The following is an 18,221-nucleotide window of genomic DNA, read 5'->3' on the forward strand; positions in this document are numbered from 1 at the left end:
CATGAATCACAACACTGATGAAGACAGCTGACACAACTCCCACAGAAAAAGTTGTGTACTGGGTATATCATGTATATACTCTAATTAGAAATGATTCATATTAGTAATAATTATGAATTCTAGACATGTTCCAAAGAAAGTGTCATCAAGCAAAAGAGCACTAGTGAGATTGTTTGCTTTTTTAGATTTGTTTTACTTATGGGACTTTTGGCTTTTCTTTCTTTAAACAGTGCCTACAAAGGTAACCCATACAAGCCTCAAGTGTGATGGACCAGTGCAAAACAGTAAGTGCCAAAGATGTGTACAATTACAGAAAAATACACACAAAAGGAAGACAATTACAAGTTCTAAGCTAACTACTAGGGTCCTCATTCATAGTTCCCTGTCTTACTAAGAGAGAAAGGACCAACAAAAATTCAGCACTAAGTTATGGTTGCATACTGAAGCCTGCCTTGAAAGCTAAAATCCGTATTTTCATTTCAGTAGAAATTCTCATTTTCTTAAGAAGAAATTTTTTACTGTGATGGTGGTGAGACACTGGAACAGGTTGCCCAGTGAGGTTGTGGGTGTCCCCTCCCTGAAAGCACTCAAGGCCAGGCTGGATGAGGCTTTGAGCAACCTGGGCTAGAAGGAGGTGTCCCTAACTATAGCAGGGGGCTGGAGCTAGATGATCTTAAAGGTCCTATCCAACCCAAATCATTCTATGATTTCTGATGGGAAAAGGATGAGAAATTAATTTAAGTGCCACACTGTATTTGAAGTTTGGTTTACATTTTATAAATGGAATTTAAGCAACACTTTCTACTCCCAAAATCAGCTGTAAAATATTAAATCAATTTCTTTTAAAAATAACAGTAGATTAGAAAAAAATGAGTAGGACTAAAACTTCTTTTTTAGACCATCCGCACATTTTTCTGTTTCCCACTTTGATCAAATATTTGCTTAAAATGTGAGGAAAAGGAAGAAGCCATAAACACTTATTAAATACATTTTTAAAAGGGTAAAATTCCTCCAAGTAAATATAAATTCAGCTAGTCCAAAGTCTGATAGAAGTTTGAGGCACACAGCTGCAACTTAGCTATTCTCTCCTAGGTTAGCCCATTAGACCTTTCAGTTTAAGGTACTAAGATCTCACTAGAAACCTGCATGCAGAAAATACATTCCTAACTCCAAAGTAACGTACTGTTTGGTTACATCTGACGATCTTTCAACATACCTATCACCACTGTTGGAAAACTGAATGCTGTCAACTTTGTCCTGCAAGAAAAAAACAAAAATTGTCAGAAATTATATTTTAAAAAAAATGAAATACAGTTTTGACAGATCTGAGACTATGAAAATCTGAAACAATGAAAAAGTATATTTTATAACTCTGCAGACACTCAAGTCTGATAGAGAATTACCAGAACTCAGTAAGCACTAATGCTACATCTAAAACACAAGCTTTACAAAAATGTTTCACATAAACGCGAAGCATGGACAAATGAAATAACTGTCCATTAATAACTTGGCAGCCAATGAACTTGAATACATACTCCAGTATCATAAGCCAACCACAATCCAGAGAATTCTGTTTCTCCCACTCACACATTCCTTAAAAATTAGAGTCTAATATTGTATTTCTTTATTAGAATAAAAGCAACAGAAAAAGCAGATACTACACTCAACTTAGTTTATCTTACATAGCTGAAAGTCTTCTCCACTGACAGAATACACATTCATCAAGTCTCATCACTATAACATAAATGGTTAAGCTTGGATTCAGCATTAGGGCAATCATATTAAAACAAAATAAGAAAGATGAGTATTCGAAAAGCTCCCTTTTAAAGAGCTTTAAGAAATCAATTAAATATGATTTTCTGTATTAAAACTGAGGGGGTGAGGGGGAAAAAAAGATAGCTGTGCTCACACACTTTGTAAGCGCCTATCACAAAGCTCATTTAAACAACACAAAGCTCCAAGTACTTTAAAAACTTGGATTAAAAATATACCTGGCAGAAAAGCTGCCTTCTCATATACAACACAGAATCATCTTACCAAGCTATACTGGCCTATGAGCAGAACCATCCAAATAGGTGTAAATTATGCTATCCTGCAACCTAAAAATCCTACAAATGCTTTGATTTTTCATTTGGAAATACCAACATCACTGTTTGGTGTGAAATTTTGGAAGAGGTTTAATAGGGGAATTCTAAATTTACAGTTCAAAATATGCTTAAGTTCTTGTTGTTTGTCTGCTCCACAGAAGACACACAGTGAGATTCACTGTGTTTTTAAAGGCATCTGTTAAACCCTGATCTTAATAATAACTCTTTTAACAAACAGAAAAACTAACACTATTACATACATACCTCACATCTTCTTTACTGGTATAAAAGATTTCTGTATCCTATACGTGTGACCTTTCCCAACCAACACCTACACTATCTTGGTACTCCATAGTAACTCTCAAGGAAATACTGTATAGCATCTAATGTTCAGGAAGAATATACTGCCTTCCTTAAGTTCTTCAATGCTTTTGAATATACTGGGCAAAGAGCTGGAACACCACGTGAAGTGTTCCATCAAAGTGGAACAAGATTAAAATACATGAACAGGGACAGCTGTAAGAAACAAAGCCTCCAAGTTATGGAAAAAAAAAAACAAGTGTTAAATGCAAGGGCTCAAGTCGTATTCCTACGAAGATTCACCGTACTGAATTCATAAAATGATACATTAAAATTGCTCATTAAAGATTTGAGTATGAAGCACTGACAACAGACAACAAAAAAGAACAAACAAAAAAATCACTTAAACGTCATCATGTGAACGTAAGCCAAGTTTCCCTTAGACTCTTTAGAAGGCAGATTCCACTGGACCATGCTGCACAAATCAAAGACATAAGGGCTCTGGAAAACCCTGGGAACTCAGTCCCCGTTTAAAGATTTAACACAGAACTTGTCAAATCACAGCTACCTAGGTAATTAAATCAATGTTCTCAGCAATACGACTTCCTGAATGCAACATATAATATGTGGCTATGCAAACTTGCATTGTAAAGGGAAGCAATTGAGTAAACCACATGCTTTAAAACTAGAGATACCTGCCACCCCTTAAAACAGTTCAGTCACATAAGATGGCTGGTTGAAATTCTGTATAGATTCTACAAATGTATTCAGTGCAAACATTGCCACAAATCCACTCACAACATTAACTTGCAACTTCAACAGTGCTTTAAACAACTAATTAGTAGATTTAAAAATCTTACAGCATGACTCTCCAATTCAGCTATTCTCTCAGGAGTTTCAGAGCCAAAATAATACATCCTTATAACGTGGTCAGTACTGCCAGTGGCTAAAAACATACCACCTGCAAAAAAAATACAAATAATTTTTTTAAAAAAATCAAGCAGCACTTTCTTACACAGTAGATTAATTAAAACATCACACTTCTCAGACGTTTAGTTTAAAAAACTAAGAATTCCCCCTGATGTGTGTGTGGAAAGGAATCCCCTACCTTACCTCAGAAAGCCTTCCCAGCCATGGTAAAAACAGGCAAGTCATATTCAATGTTACAAACGTTTTAAAATATGTAACTAGGAGAATGCTTAGCACCAAACACTACTGCTTGTGCACACAGGTGTCCATTTAGACAGGAAATCTGGCTAACCATAGTCAGAATCATCTAGGTGACTGTTATATTGTAGCACGTGCGCCCTGTCTGCCATCAGTATCATTTCATAACTCGGTGCCAGTATGGATAGACAAGCATAACAGAGCAGTGCTTAGCAGTGATGATGGCAATACAATGATCTGCTTCTTGGCTCCAGGAAGTGTGGCCTGAAGTTTATTTAAAAAACAAAACAAAACAAAAAAGCAGGAGCTAATATGCTAGACTTTAAGATGTACTTTATTTGTTCCCAACTTTCTTCTGATGTTTATGCTGTCTGGTACCAGCAAGCTTTCCCACAAAATTCACCCGCGTGATTAGAATAGAGGATGACTATGAGTCAAGACAAGCACGTTTGTAGATAAATTTATGGATTCTTAAGTAAGAAGGGATTTTTCTGACAATTTCTGCATACGATTGGCACAGAATGAGAAGCTCCTATTATTGACAGCAAGCCCTGCTGTTGCCTGTGGTATCTTAGACAACAATAACTTTCCAAAACAGTGGCAGTATGCTAAGGGGTTAAACGAGTACAAAAAATCTAATCAAGACAAAGACTAAAGGAGCATCAGGTGATTTTTCCATTAGCAAACTTCTGCAGATAAATGGGAGTTACTTATTATACAGTGGCTGTTTTATTTTTAAAGCTGTCACAAAAAAAGAATTATAAATATGGTCATGCAGAAAGAAATCACAGTGCTAAATTCAATCTATACATGCCTTACCTACACTGAATGAAGAACAAAGCATCTGAACTCCTGGTCTAGGTTTCTCTGTAAATTTCACTGGCCGATTGCTTAAAAAGAAAAATGGCTTGAAACAGGACACGTCACAAAAAAAACTTCAGCTTTTACCATCACTTCAAAACATAAGCATATGTCTCTTTGAACACCTACGTAATAGGTACTTACATGCATACAGTAACATCTGTACATCTCATGCAGGAGGATAAACAATATGGTTTACTTCTCCAGATTACTGTATGTACATGCACTAAAATAGTATTTGAACCCCACACAACCAGTAGTTCACAAGTTTCAGCAAAATCTTAAGCACGACAAGCCGAGGAGCGTGCACCCACTCCACATGGCATCCACAAAGTATTGAACTCGTGCTCACAAAATACAAACCACTAGTGGTACATGACATAAGGCCCATCAGATGTCATTACTGCAGAATGTAAATTCATGAAATTTTTACAGAAGTAGACACAAGTTTTGCAGTTGTACACAAAGTGATTGGTTCCCTGTTCTGCAAGTCACGAACACACTCTTCCAGTTAACATGGCCAAAATTTTAAACAAAGTAGCTATTAAGAGCCACATTAAGGAGAAAATACAGAAAACTGGATTAATTTCCCAGGACAACAGAAGAACAAATTTGGAAAGAGCATAATTAGTGCTTTAAATATTTATACAAAGTTTTTAGATAATTAAGCCAATATGTGCTTGCCAACGCCGTCACTGTATTTTCATCAAGCAGAACACAGCATAGCAAGAGTCCATCAGCATCCCCAGTTACATACCTGAACTTCATGGAATCTGTATCCCACTGCCAAAAGCAAACGTTTCCATCTGCACCAGTAGAGACCATGTATCGCATGGAGCCTTTCACCATTGGACTAAACTACAAGGGGGGGGGAGGGAAATGAGGTCAGAAACATACTAATAAAGATATTTAAATTTATGAACTTGTAAAAATGCTCATGTAAAAAACTAATACAAGATTTAAAGCAAAACTGCTAAAGGGGCTGCTGAAAATGCTTCAAAAGTAACACCTCCTTTACTCTAAGGAGGTGTACTTTACTCTAAGAAAATACTCTAAGATAAGACTGTGTTGTAGCTTTCAATTATTGCATCGTATTACAAGTCATTCACTGCTTTGCTTTGGTACCCATTAAAAATTTTGTCAGTGAATGAAGGAACTAGCAGACAGAGCACTAAAAAAAAAAAAATGAAATGAATTTTCACTAGATTAGCAATTCTATAATTCTATACTTTAAAAGAGTACATGTTAAAAGACAGAGTACATGTAAACCAACATCACATACAACTTTATAGGAAGTCACATACAACTTTATAGGAAGTCCTCATATATGCTTCTTTAGGACAGTTTTTCTTGCTACACACAGAGATTACCTCTCAAAAAAAATACAGATGACAAGTTGATAAAATCGTTAATCAATTACTACTACCATCAGCATTGGAATCAGCCATAAAAAGCTTACACTTCAATTATTCTTACTAAGAACTATTAAGCAAGAAGATGCAGCATACTACAGTTAGCACCTGGAATATTTCTTGCCAGAAAGTAAATAAATACCAAAGAAATAGCATATATTAAGTCTACAGTTGAAGGCAGCATCCTATCACTTCTCACAACAGCCCAGTACTCTCCTCATTACAACCTCCTGTCAGGTGTTTGCAGAGAGCAATGAGCTCTCCCCTCCACCTCCTCTTCTCCGCATAGAACAGCCTCAGTTTCCTTTTTCCTTGTAACACCTGTTTTAAAGTGTTTTCTAACATCTTATACTAAGTACCTTCAAACATTTAAGATTGCACAGTTTTAAGATTAAGATACCCATATCACAGAAGCTGTAAGAATCACATACTGCATCAGAATAGCCACACACAGAAGCCCACATATTCCACCTCCCACAGTAACAGACAAGAGGAAGGCACAGCATCACCCAGAAATCCTCTCCAGTTCCAGCAACTCAAACATTACAGGCAGTGTGCCTGGCAACTGCCCAGAAACAGCTTTCTCAAGAAAAATACTTCAATACATTGCTTTTACATGTTTTTTTTTTAACATCAGTGCAGTTTTTATGAGTCATAAAGGTTAAATTTGGTACTTTTAAATATTTATTTCATTCATTATGTGAAGAAGATTGGTAGTCAGTGAATCAGGAACTCCGGGGAGGCAAAGAACCTCTTTTTAATAAACAAGTTTCTTCTGACTAATTTTTGACATCTATATTTAAATGTTCAAATTTCAACACACATACAATCACACAAAAATAACTGTAGTTATGCAAAAGACACAGTGAAATTCATTTTCCATTCACATGCCATCTCTCACGAGAACCAGAACATCAGTTGCCTTGCAACATTTGGACATGAAAAAGCAAGATGAACACTTGTTAAACTACTTCTTAACCTAACAAGAGCAACTAGAGAATTAACAGAATGTGAGGCACAAATCTTCCTTCTCAAGACAAAATCAGACAGCCATATTCATATAGAGCTTCCACGCAAGTGCGTTTCCCAGTTTCAGTAAGCAAGCAAGGAACGTGGCTCTTTGTCTATCAATATGATAGCTAGCTAACCTGCAGGCAGCCCAGCAACTTCAGTTCTACTACTAAAGGTGACTCTCAACTCACCATATAAAAAACTTTCTTTCTTTCCCCCACACTTGCTTCACATTCTCTACAATTTAAATACTTTCAAACCTTCCACATAAGTGAAATTTATCTTTGAGACTCATGGCCTGCACGCTTCTCATAATCCTTTTACGTTCAAAGCATTTCTACACACTGAAGCAGACATAAATAGGTTACATATACAGTTCTCAAGGCCAAGAGGACTTTCTGTGACTTAAGCCACACACAAGCGTTTTCTAAAAGCTCTGCCATCGCTCAGTGGTCTGGCTGTCCTTGTCATATCCTGGCATGCTGATGCTGTGTAGAAGTGCCAAGTGTGTGTAAGATAGGAGGAAAAAGACTCTGAAACATCCAGGGACTACATTAAGCCAGAGCTAGAAACTTCACATTCTGTACCACTAGAACAAAAATTCTACATTGTACTTAGGGACCCCTCTTTCCACTTACTTATATTTATATTTACCACTCATTAACCTTTATGCAAGAACTGATTTTAACTTAGAGAATTTGCAGTACTTACTAACAGAAATTACTTACTAACAAATAAAGTTAGTACTTAGATACATCGGAGGGAAGGCATCCAGAGGGTCCTGGATAGGCTGGAGAAGTGGGCCATGTGAACCTAATGAGGTTCAGCAAGGCCAAGTGTAAGGTGTTGCATTTGGGATAGGGTAATCCCAGGTGTTAATACAGACTGGGCAAAGATCTCCTTGAGAACAGCCTTGAGGAGAAGGACCTATGGGTCCTGATGGATGAGAAGCTGGACACGAGCTAGCAGTGTGCACTTGCAGCCCAGAAAGCCAACTGTGTTCTGGGCTGCACTAAAAAAGGGGTGGCCAGCAGGGAGAGGGAGGTGATGGTCCCCCTCTACTCAGCTCGTGAGGCCCCATCTGGAGTACTGTGTCCAGGCCTGGGGCTCCCAGCACAAGAAAGATGCAGAGCTCTTTCTTGCCCAGTTTCAGGCCACTAAGATGCTCAGAGAGTTGGAGCACCTCTCCTATGAGGAAGGGTTGAGGGAACTGGGCTTATTTAATTTGGAGAAAAGAAGGCTCCAGGGAGACCTCACTGTGGCCTTCTAATACTTGAAGGGAACCTATAAACAGGAGGGGGTACGTCCATTTGCAAGGGTGGATACTGGTAGGACAAGGGGGAATGGTTTTAAATTAAGACAGGTGAAGCTTAGGTTAGAGATCAGGAGGAATTTTTTCACTCAGATGGTGGTGAAGCACTGGAACAGGTTGCCTGAGGAGGCTGTGGATGCCCCATCCCTGGAGGGGCTCAAGGCCAAGCTGGATGTGGCTCTGGGCAGCCTGGTCTGGTGGTTGGTGACCCTGCACACAGCAGGGGGGGTTGACACTAGATGATCATTGTGGTCCTTTTCAACCCAGGCCATTCTATGATACTAGGTCAAGTTGCTTTAAATGCCTGCAGTTTTATTCACAAATTCTTATTTCTCATGTCCAAAGTGTTACATATTACTACAGTTATCTGTTTAACACAACCTCTAATACTATACAAAGTATCTATTAATGACACAGAATGCAAGTATTAATCCAAAACCTACCTGCAATGAGGTAATGGATCCCGTGTGCCCATGGAGGACAGCAACTGGTGCACAAGTTCTCAGGCACCACACTCTGATCATCTTATCACAGCTACCAGCTGCAATCATAGTGTTTTCATAATTGACAGCCATATCAGAAATTTCAGCTGAATGCCCGCGTAATGTGGCAAATAACCGGCCATTATGAGTTGACCAAATCTTTACCAGACAGTCATCTGAACCCTAGAAGGAAACGTATAGATTAGCAGTGTTTAAAAGACATTCAGGATAAGTTTTTCAGTTTCACTTGAAGAACTTTTGTTCATTCAGAGTTTGATACATTTATACATCTGTATAATCAATGAATATAAAGATATTGTAATAATGAAATAAGCAAAAGAGTTTGGCAAAGCAGATTATAATAACAACAAGAGAATAGATAGAAAGCTTACCCACGTCCTGGGCTCACTGCAAAACTCCAGCAGAGGAATCTCCAGAAGAGATCCTTCCCTACTGGTAGCCAGCTCTTAAATGGGTCTAGGAGAGGGGGAGCCAGGCTCCACCCCTTCCGGCAACACAGCTGAATTGCCTTCACCTGTGCTCCCAGGGCTGACTCATTGCTCACCTCAGGTGATCAATCAGAGGTTCAGGCCGTGACTCAGAAGTTCCCATACAACATCTATTTAAAACTATACATGCTACTTGACAAAAATGAAGTTATAAGAAACAAAACATTCAATTACGGTTCAAGATTACACTGCAATCATCACAAGTCTATACCAGGTAAAGAAGAAAGTATGGACTAAATTTACCCGTATTAATTTCAACTCACAGTGAATATTCTATGTCCAGTCCTATCGAATGCAACACAGTACACAGAAGAAAGATGACCAAGAATCCGCCTGTGCATCTTCACATGCTGATACATACTTCCTGGAAATGAAGTACTGAACTTTGCATATCCACTTAGCTGTCTCGCTCGATATACTTCCACTAGAACACAAAGAAATCAGAGAATTAACATTAATATGTAGAACAAGGTTTTTTTCTAAAACATCATTTTGTTTATCACCTGTTAAGGTACTACTTGAGGATATCCTAAAAAGTGACTTTCATACTTTATGAAATCAGATGCCTTTTTCTGAAGCTATTTTTTTTTTTAAAATGTGTATAGTAAGCAAGAGAGCACTTTAAACTTGCTCAAATCCAAACTTCTGTATCCAAATATGGAGAGCCAGATGTTACCTTTTTTTTCCCCATGGCTTTCTATGCATTAAATCACACAGGAGACCTCTCCAAAAGCAAACTATTCATAAATGCTAATCTGTAGGTTTACCTACTTAATATATGGGCTTTATAAAAGAGAAAGATCTCATCTAGATGCTACTATCACACTAGAACTGTAGGCAGGCCTCTGTACCATATATAAATAACTCCACTTAAGTCATATGAAGTTCTCCAGATAAGCCTCCAGATCCAGATCTGAGGCACAATTTTCAGTCGTAGTGAGACCAGGTTAAGACGCACATCACACACTTGTATCAGTAGTGCTGAACTTCAGTAAGCACATACCGAGATTTGGTGGTGTGCCATAGTTGACAGGAAATTCAGGAGGTCTTCCTCTGTGAAGAGCAGCAAATGCAGAGCCTTTCCAAACAGTGTTCCTGCAATCTTGAAAAATCAAGTAGAAGCCTGTCATAAATATAGGTTAAAAATGCAAGGCCAGCTGCAGTTTCAAAGCACAGTAATGAGCATAACAGTCAGTGGTGGAATAACTACAAAAACTGTAAGACCAGAAGTCCCCAAATGTATCATGAACAACATAGCATAAAAGAAAATGATAAAAAAATTATTTTCTATAGTAACAGTGGAGAAAAAACAGTAAAAAACAAAGCCAACACAAAACCAAGAACACCAAGAAACCAAAGCCAAGCTTTTGACTGGTGACACAGAACACAAAACTAAATTCTCACCTGGAATTCTTGTACTCACTTTCAAAATAGTGTTTAAGATTAAGAAATATCAATAAATATTGTTTTTATTGTTTTTATATATATATCAAATTATTGGACAAGACAATCTCAAGAGGTCCCTTTCAACTTGATGACTCTTCTACTTCTCACACACAGTCATCTGGACACACTCATGCTAAAATAATTGCAATCCCAATTTTAAGTACAAAACAGTCACTGAATTATTCATAGCTCACCCTTTAAATCTAAGACAGATAACCGAAAAACAAGCACATCCAATAAATCAGTCCCACACTACAGTACCTAATTACCCAAAACTGCACAAACGCATGAACAAACACCTCTCTCCTGAAACATTCAAAGAGGGAAATTTAAAGCCAAAACCTATTTTGTGAAAATCAAATAATCCGTGTGTCTTGTACTGCCAACCACCCACTTTAAATAACAGAAAATGACTTTCTTTCTACAAATGTACAACGGACTAATTTTGAAGGCATTTGCATTAACCAGGAAAACTATCAAAATAAATGGTGTTACTGTCTCAGGTTGGCACTGAATACAGCACAACAGCTACCACAATTGAAATCCACATGGGCCAATCAATATACTATTCAGAATGCTGTGGATGTTGAAGAAGCAGTACTTGTCTCCTGACGGTTCATTTTATTGCAATAATACTGAAAACAGGCAAGATTCAGCAGCCTTAGCACTCAGAATAATGGTGACTGAAGGAACTGGGGCTGTTTAGTCTGGGGAAAAGGAGGCCGAGGGGTGACCTTATTGCTTTTTTCCAGTATCTGAAAGGTGATTGCAGTGAGAGCAGGGTTGGTCTCTTCTCATTGGTGACAGGATGAGAGGAAATGGCCTTAAGTTGTGCCAGGGGAAGTTTAGGTTGGATATCAGGAAAAACTTTTTTACAGAAAGGGTTGTAAAGCACCGGAATAGGCTCCCCAGGGAGGTGGTTGAGTCTCCATCCCTGGATGTGTTTAAAAACTGTTTGGATGTGGTGCTCAGGGACATGATTTAGTGGATGGCTGTTAGAGTTAGGGTAGGATGGTTAAGTTGTGGTTGGACTTGATGATCTTGAAGGTCTTTTCCAACCTGAGAAATTCTGTAATTCTTGAGATGCAGCTTAACACTTCTCCAACAATCAGCACACTGCTATGCTATTAATACGCAGATTGATGGTGCCTTGGTTCATTAAACACAGTACACATGGAGAAAGCCCACTGCCTTCAAAACACTCCAAAAGCACTAAGCAGACACTTAAGAAAATGTATCATATCCATTTCAAATAATAAACAAACCATACCTTTCGCTGTACGGAGCAATGATTGCCTTCCTGCACCAAGTAAGGAATTCACTCTCGAAATGCTGGGTGGTATCTCCTTATCCAGTATTGGGCCAATACGCTTGCAAATTTGTAATAAATGGTCTGGAGCCACATGCTTGTTGGATAGCACCTGACAGAATATTAAAGTCTTAAACACATGTACAGCACATCCGGAAAAGATGAATCTAAAAGCGTGAATATTTATAGAAGTATTTGGACAATGTCTAATATGTGTAAATTCAAATTACAAAACAAAAAACCTACCCTGTAGAGCTCTCGTCTACTGAATTCACAAGTGCTCTCCAAGAATGGGAGAGCTGTAGTAGAAAAAATAAGAAAGTAAAATTGCCTACCTCACATCGTTATTTTAACCACAGAAAGTCCACAGTATTCACACCTGTGGTATCTGTTTGTGCAGCACCCTACAATGGGCATCTCCACCTAACACATCTGATTATTTTTATTGATCAAAAGCAGGTCTTCAGAACTCAAGATCATGACAAATGTTGTTATCAAGCCTAAGAATTTACGCAACTACAATTTCAGTTGCACATTACTTGTTAGGTGACCGTCATCTAACATACAAATAGGCCCTTGGAACAACGCCTACTACACAACACCAGACATCCTTAACTCCTTACACCAAGGGGATCAAAACAATCACTTGTCCATTCAGGAAGATCCCATGCCATCTACATCTAATATTCTAAAATAAGCACACTTCCACAACCACTTAGATGTCTCAGTCAAGAATAACTGTGCAGCTCTACAGTTTAGGACTTTCTTTTTTTTATTCCTCTTTCCCAGGAGATGAGTAAACAAAAAATCCTAATCAAACAATGAAGTTAATCACAATACCACGGAAACTAAACAAAGTTTGCACAGACTTGAGTAAAACAAAGCATTGGTATCATAAATTTACGCTCCAGGGAGGTGCGAATCAGCAGGTACAAATGGACCCACGCCAACTCGACTCTCTGATCCAGCCACGAAAGAACCAGTCGGACCCAAAAGTTGTACTGCTGCTTCAGCAGCGAGGCCATTTCCAGCCAACACACCCAAGAAAAGCAAGCAGGCCCACAACAACAGAGGTATGCGGCCTCCTGCCCACAGTGCTCAAAACTCAGGCAGAACTAGCTCATGCTTATGATGCCATTCCCTCAGCCTAGTGACTGAACTTCAGTGAGAGAAGTCTCAATGCTGCTGATCTCATCACCAGAGAAGTGGGAATAAAAATACTGTACTCTGCCATGTAACAGCTGTTAAAGTTGCCCAAATGTAAACTAAGTAATGAGAACAATACGATTTAAGCAATGGCCTAACATGTTCTAATAACAATCCAAGTAATGTACAAAGTTTTAGGGGGTACAGGCTGTAATCCTGATAGAAGCAGAACAGCTGAAAGTATCAGTAAAAGAAATAACATCCCTACACAGTCAAAGGTATTTCAGCACATCAGCTCCAAAGACACTTATGTTCGATTATGAGAAATTACTTGGTAGAAAAAAGGAGGCACTTTTTTATTCTTTCTTTCTAAATTCTGCCTCTTCAGCTGGCACAGAATAGTAACAGACAAGGTATTCAGGGCAGAAAATTCAGCATAACCTGTGTCAGGTCTTATAAGCCATTCTGCTTGCACACCACCATCAGGAAGCTTACATTCTAAATGCAACCACTGACAGAAGCACAGTGACCAAATCAAGCATCTTTTTAAAAGGAGGTTCACTCATCTTTAGAAAGGAACAGTTAAACTGTTTCTCCAATTCAACAACAGACAGAAACAACTGCACCACAACTGCTGTTGTTTGCATCACTGCAAATTCAGTGATACCAGCTGAACAAGAAGTTCCCAAAGTCCCTCAAAAATCAGAAGACAGATTCTGAATATTCTGAAATACTACTGCCTTGTACAGATACTTCTTTTAAATTGGACAGGAAAAAGAGAGAGAGATGACACATGCTGAAGAACTCATTTGACAACCTGAAATGCACACAGAAACCTGCACTGAGGTTAGAGAAGCCCACCCTTCTACAAGTACCATAACTTTTTACCAAAAGAACTGAGCTCAAAGAAGAATAATAATGAAAATAAATAAAAACCTTTCAAACTCAATCCTACTTTCACATTTGCTAAATTCGAGTCACAGCTTGACAGCATTCCTGTTTAGCAAGACCTGGCCTTCTGGTGACTTAAATAATTCAGTTAAGGCCTCATTTGCTCTCCCAACCACACTGACAACTGAAAGAAATGGAACACAGTTTACCATCTGAAGCAGTGCTTAAATTAAGACAGTGTTTTTTAAAAAATGTCACTCTCCCTCTACACAGATACAACCTTGAGACATTTAGATGTGACACAGGAGGTACGAGGGGTACAACTACAGCATGCAGACTGACAGGTAAGGGAGCTGCCTGTTAACCCTACATGCCCCAATTTTAGGAGGTGGCAATACACCAGTGGCAGATTGCTTTAATGGAGTACATGCCGTACGGTGGCCACAGCTGTCTTACTGCCGTTTAGAACAGTGCGCAGCCACAGAGAGCACTCACACGAACCACAACCACCGATTTCGGAGCGGCGATTTCATTTCCTAATCCGCTGCAGGGGGAGCGATGAAGGAAGCCGACCAGAAAATCATTACCGTCCAATCACAACGCTCCTAACAATCTCGCCGGCGGAACTCCGCAATGAAAGCCGGCTGCGGGTTGGCTGCTGCCCGCACGCAGACGGCGGCGTGCACCGCCGCACCGCGCCGGGCTCCACCTCTGCTATGTAAACAATATCCCAACGTACGGCACGGCACGGCCGGGGTACGGACCGCCGGGGGAACCCCAACAGAGCCAACCCCAACGGAGCGAGACTGGGGAAACGAAGAGCCGGGCCCTCCTTACAGGGAACGTGCCCGGCGCCAACGTTACCGTCCGAGCCAAAAGTTTTTAAAACGAGAAAGTCTCACCAGTTCTTCGTAACTTCTATAATGCTCGTTGCCTTCCCAATCCAACCTTTTAGGAAGCAGCTAAACCGAGAAAAAGAGGAAAAAAAAAAAATTAAAGGGGAAAAGGCAGGATTTCATCAGCACGAGGCGCGCTGAGGGGAGGTCCGGACACCACGCAGCCCTCAGGCGGGGCTCTGGGGGCGGCTCACGCACCTGGTGCTGCTCCAGCTCCTGCACCAGCACCTGCGGGGACACACAGAGCGGTCAGCGCGACCGTTGGCGCGCACAGCCCCGGGCTCCCTTCCCTTCCTCCCGCCCGCCCCACGCACTCACCCGCAGCGTCCCGCGGCACGGCCCGGTGCTGAGAAAGCGGGCGATGAGGAAGTAGAGCTCTGCGGGAGAAACGGAGGGAGATAGACGGGAGTGAGCGAGGCGGGGGCCACGGGGGCGGCTGTAATCCATCGCCGCCCTCGAGAAGATGGCGGCAGGGAGCAGCGGCCCGCGGCCCGCCGTTACCTGACTCAATGAGCGGCGGCGACGCGCCGAAGCCGGAGGAAGCCGAGGACTCGGCCATGGCGGCTGCCGCGCTCAGGACTCGGCGGCGTCTGAGGCGGGCAGGGCCCGGCCCGGCATAGCCCTGTCAGCGCGCCCCTCCCCCGCGCCCCCCCGCGCTCTCTCTCTCTCTCTCTCTCTCGCGCTCTCTCTCTCGCATCCGTGCGCGCCGCCCCCCGTCGGACGCCTTCTCGCGCTCCGGCTCTCCCCTCCCCCTGCGCCGCCGCTCAGCGCAGCCTCAGCGCCTCCGCCGCCATCGCCGCCTCTCCAACTGCCACGGCGCCGCTGCCGCCACCTGCGCCCTGCGCGTTCCCAGAGGGCGGGGGAAAAAAGTAGTTCCCCGGATCCGGGAGTCCCGCGGGGAGAGTTCGGCGGGGAGAGGGAGCGGAGAGCGAGGAGCCGCGGTACAACGTGCAGTGAGGGGCGGCGGGGCGGCGAGAGGGAAGCGGGGAGAGGGCCGGAGGAGGACGGAGATTTCGGGCGCGGAAGGATTACGCGAGGAGACCAGCGGTGACGGAACGAGTGTGGGCGGGGCCGCCCCGTGCGCCGGGCGGTGTCACGGGCAGAGTGGAGGGCGTCCGGTCTGCTTCGCTGAGGTTCGCCGAGGGCAGGGGGTTGTCCGGGCTGGGCCAGCACCACAGGCACAACACGATAAACAGGCACTGTGCCTGCTATACAGCCCGCTCGGCCACTTGTGGGAGTACTGCCGCGTAGACTGGTGTAGAGCAGCCCCCTCCCAACCAGCGCGTGGATCGCAGAGGTTGGAAAGGACCTTAGGATCGCTAAGTCCAAGCACCACGCTCGTTGCCCGCGTCCCTCAGTGCCACAGCCCCACTGCTCTTGAACACCTCCCTGGGCAGCCTGTGCCACTGCATCACTGCTCTTGCTGAGAACAATTTTTTTCTGAATATCCAGTCTGAACTTCTCTGGTGCAACTTGAGGCCGTTTCCTCTTATCCCACTGCTGTTACGTGAGAGAGAAGGCTGACCCCCACCTCACCACAAACTCATTGCACTCTACGACTTCCTGAAGGGAGGTTGTGAAGAGGGGTTTGACCTCTTCTCCCAGGCAACAAACAGGACCCAAGAAAATGGCCGCAAGTTGTGTCAGAGCAGGTTTAGATTAGACATAAGGAAGAACTTCTCTCAGAGAGCGGTTCAGGCACTGGAATGGCTGCCCAGGGAGGTGGTGGAGTCACTGTCCCTGGCAGTGTTCAAGAGGCGTCTGGATGAGGAGCTATGAGATGTGGTTTAGTGCTTGTGGTAGCAGTGGTAATGGAAGGACAGTTGGATTAAATGATCTTGCAGGTCATTTCCAACCTTATGATTCTATGATTCCCCTCAGGCAGCTGTAGAGAGTAACAAGATCACCCCGAGCCTCCTCCGGGCTAAACAACCCCAGTTCCCTCAGCTGCTCCCGATCAGACTTGTGCTCCAGACCTTCAAGCACATCTGTGTGATTAGACCACCTCACAGAAACGTGTTTTGAAAAGGATGGTTCTCCTTATGTGCTATACATAATTCTGAAGTTTAACGGTCACTCCATTCCTTCGTCACACCGACCAAAGGTCCCTCATGTTATAAAAGAAACCCATGAGACTCGCACATAAATTCCACTCCCATTCTCCACCTGCATGACTGGCACCTGGTGCTCATACACACCCTTCCTCATCTTCCTTGTAGCTGAAGTGCTGTGGGTTTTTTCTTTTTCCCCCCCTTTATTTGTTGTCATTTCAAGCTCTGTGGAGAAATATACTATTATTTCTTCTATACTTTCATTGCCATAACCGTACTCTTTACAGAATTCAACTGCTAAGCTTGAAATTAGACTTCCTTAACTGGACTGCTTATAATGACTAAACAGTGCTTCGCTCTTTTTCTTCCTTCTTCGTAATATGCCCCACCACCAGTTATCTTTACAGTAAAAGCTAAGAGAACCCTTTCATGCCAGTTGTCACGATTCAGCTCTGATGAAATAAGCACTGACAGATGTGAAAGGTCTTCCTGTCTATTGCAGAATGAGAAGTCATAGTTGAATCACCTCCACTTCCTACAGAAACACATTTCATTCCTTGCTGCATCAACACCAGCTTGTACTGCTGAAAACAAACCAGGGCTTCTATGCTCCTGATGCAAGCATCTCCCTTTGTTTTTTTCAGTGAGCATTTCCACCCTGTGAAAGGTGTTGCTGATTTATCCGTAAGTCCTTTCACTTGCAGAATAAAATGAGGGAGGCTTTTTGTCTCCAAGAGTAAATTACTTGGGAATTACGTAACAGTCTTAGAGATGAGGTGTTGAAGTCAACAGCGTCTCAACATTGGAGACTCAAAACATGTGAGAAGCAGGCATTCAGTAGAGGTATGAGGTTATTTGGGGATACTTACTGGCAACATTATTAGTCATTGAACTGATATTTCTGATTTGCTAAAAAAACACACACACACAAAAGAAACAGAGCACATAAGCAGCTGTGTCTCCCTACTACAAAAATAAGCAGTCAAATAAGGTAATTGGGGGAGGAAAAGGTATAGAAAAAGTGACAAATTTAGTTCAAGTCTTTAAAAATATCACAGAATTTGAAGTCAAAGCCAGGTGCGTTCTGCTCAGAACACAGCTGTGGTGGGACAGGACCAGAAGCACATTGTGAGTCAGTGTTGAAAGACATCCTCTATTATAAGTTAAGGAAAACCTAAACATTTCTTAAGTATGTAAGATGGAAAAATGGTAAAATGCTGTATCATATGAAAGCATTTGAGGAAGTGCTTCAGTGAAAGCATTCTTTGAGAAAGTAAGTTAGAGGTGAAACTTTGGTGTCTTCAGAAGAAACTGGTAAGTTGGCACCAAAGTGAAGAGGAA

The 18,221-nt window shown here is 41.8% G+C and overlaps 1 protein-coding gene across 4 annotated transcripts in view; it reads right to left on the reverse strand.

Annotated features, from left to right (window-relative positions):
• BRWD1 (bromodomain and WD repeat domain containing 1) overlaps positions 1-15,507 on the reverse strand; it is a 53,067-nt gene extending 37,560 nt beyond the window's left edge. For 3 of the 4 annotated variants that reach the window (XM_048933841.1, XM_048933840.1, XM_048933839.1), the window contains exons 1-12: positions 15,331-15,507; positions 15,148-15,206; positions 15,028-15,057; positions 14,836-14,895; positions 11,858-12,008; positions 10,145-10,243; positions 9,405-9,565; positions 8,594-8,815; positions 5,173-5,273; positions 4,374-4,444; positions 3,248-3,348; positions 1,217-1,257 (exon numbers count right to left, since the gene is read on the reverse strand). In XM_048933841.1, coding sequence (XP_048789798.1) covers positions 1,217-1,257; positions 3,248-3,348; positions 4,374-4,444; positions 5,173-5,273; positions 8,594-8,815; positions 9,405-9,565; positions 10,145-10,243; positions 11,858-12,008; positions 14,836-14,895; positions 15,028-15,057; positions 15,148-15,206; positions 15,331-15,388 — 1,154 coding nt within the window. In that variant the 5' untranslated portion in view covers positions 15,389-15,507. Of the gene's footprint in view, positions 1-1,216; positions 1,258-3,247; positions 3,349-4,373; positions 4,445-5,172; positions 5,274-8,593; positions 8,816-9,024; positions 9,116-9,404; positions 9,566-10,144; positions 10,244-11,857; positions 12,009-14,835; positions 14,896-15,027; positions 15,058-15,147; positions 15,207-15,330 lie in introns of those variants that run through there. The other variant, XM_048933842.1, reaches the window with a different exon arrangement.
• Positions 15,508-18,221: the final 2,714 nt, after the last annotated feature.

The sequence above is a fragment of the Lagopus muta genome, chromosome 1, assembly GCF_023343835.1.
Source record: "Lagopus muta isolate bLagMut1 chromosome 1, bLagMut1 primary, whole genome shotgun sequence".
Taxonomy (NCBI): Eukaryota; Metazoa; Chordata; class Aves; order Galliformes; family Phasianidae; genus Lagopus; species Lagopus muta.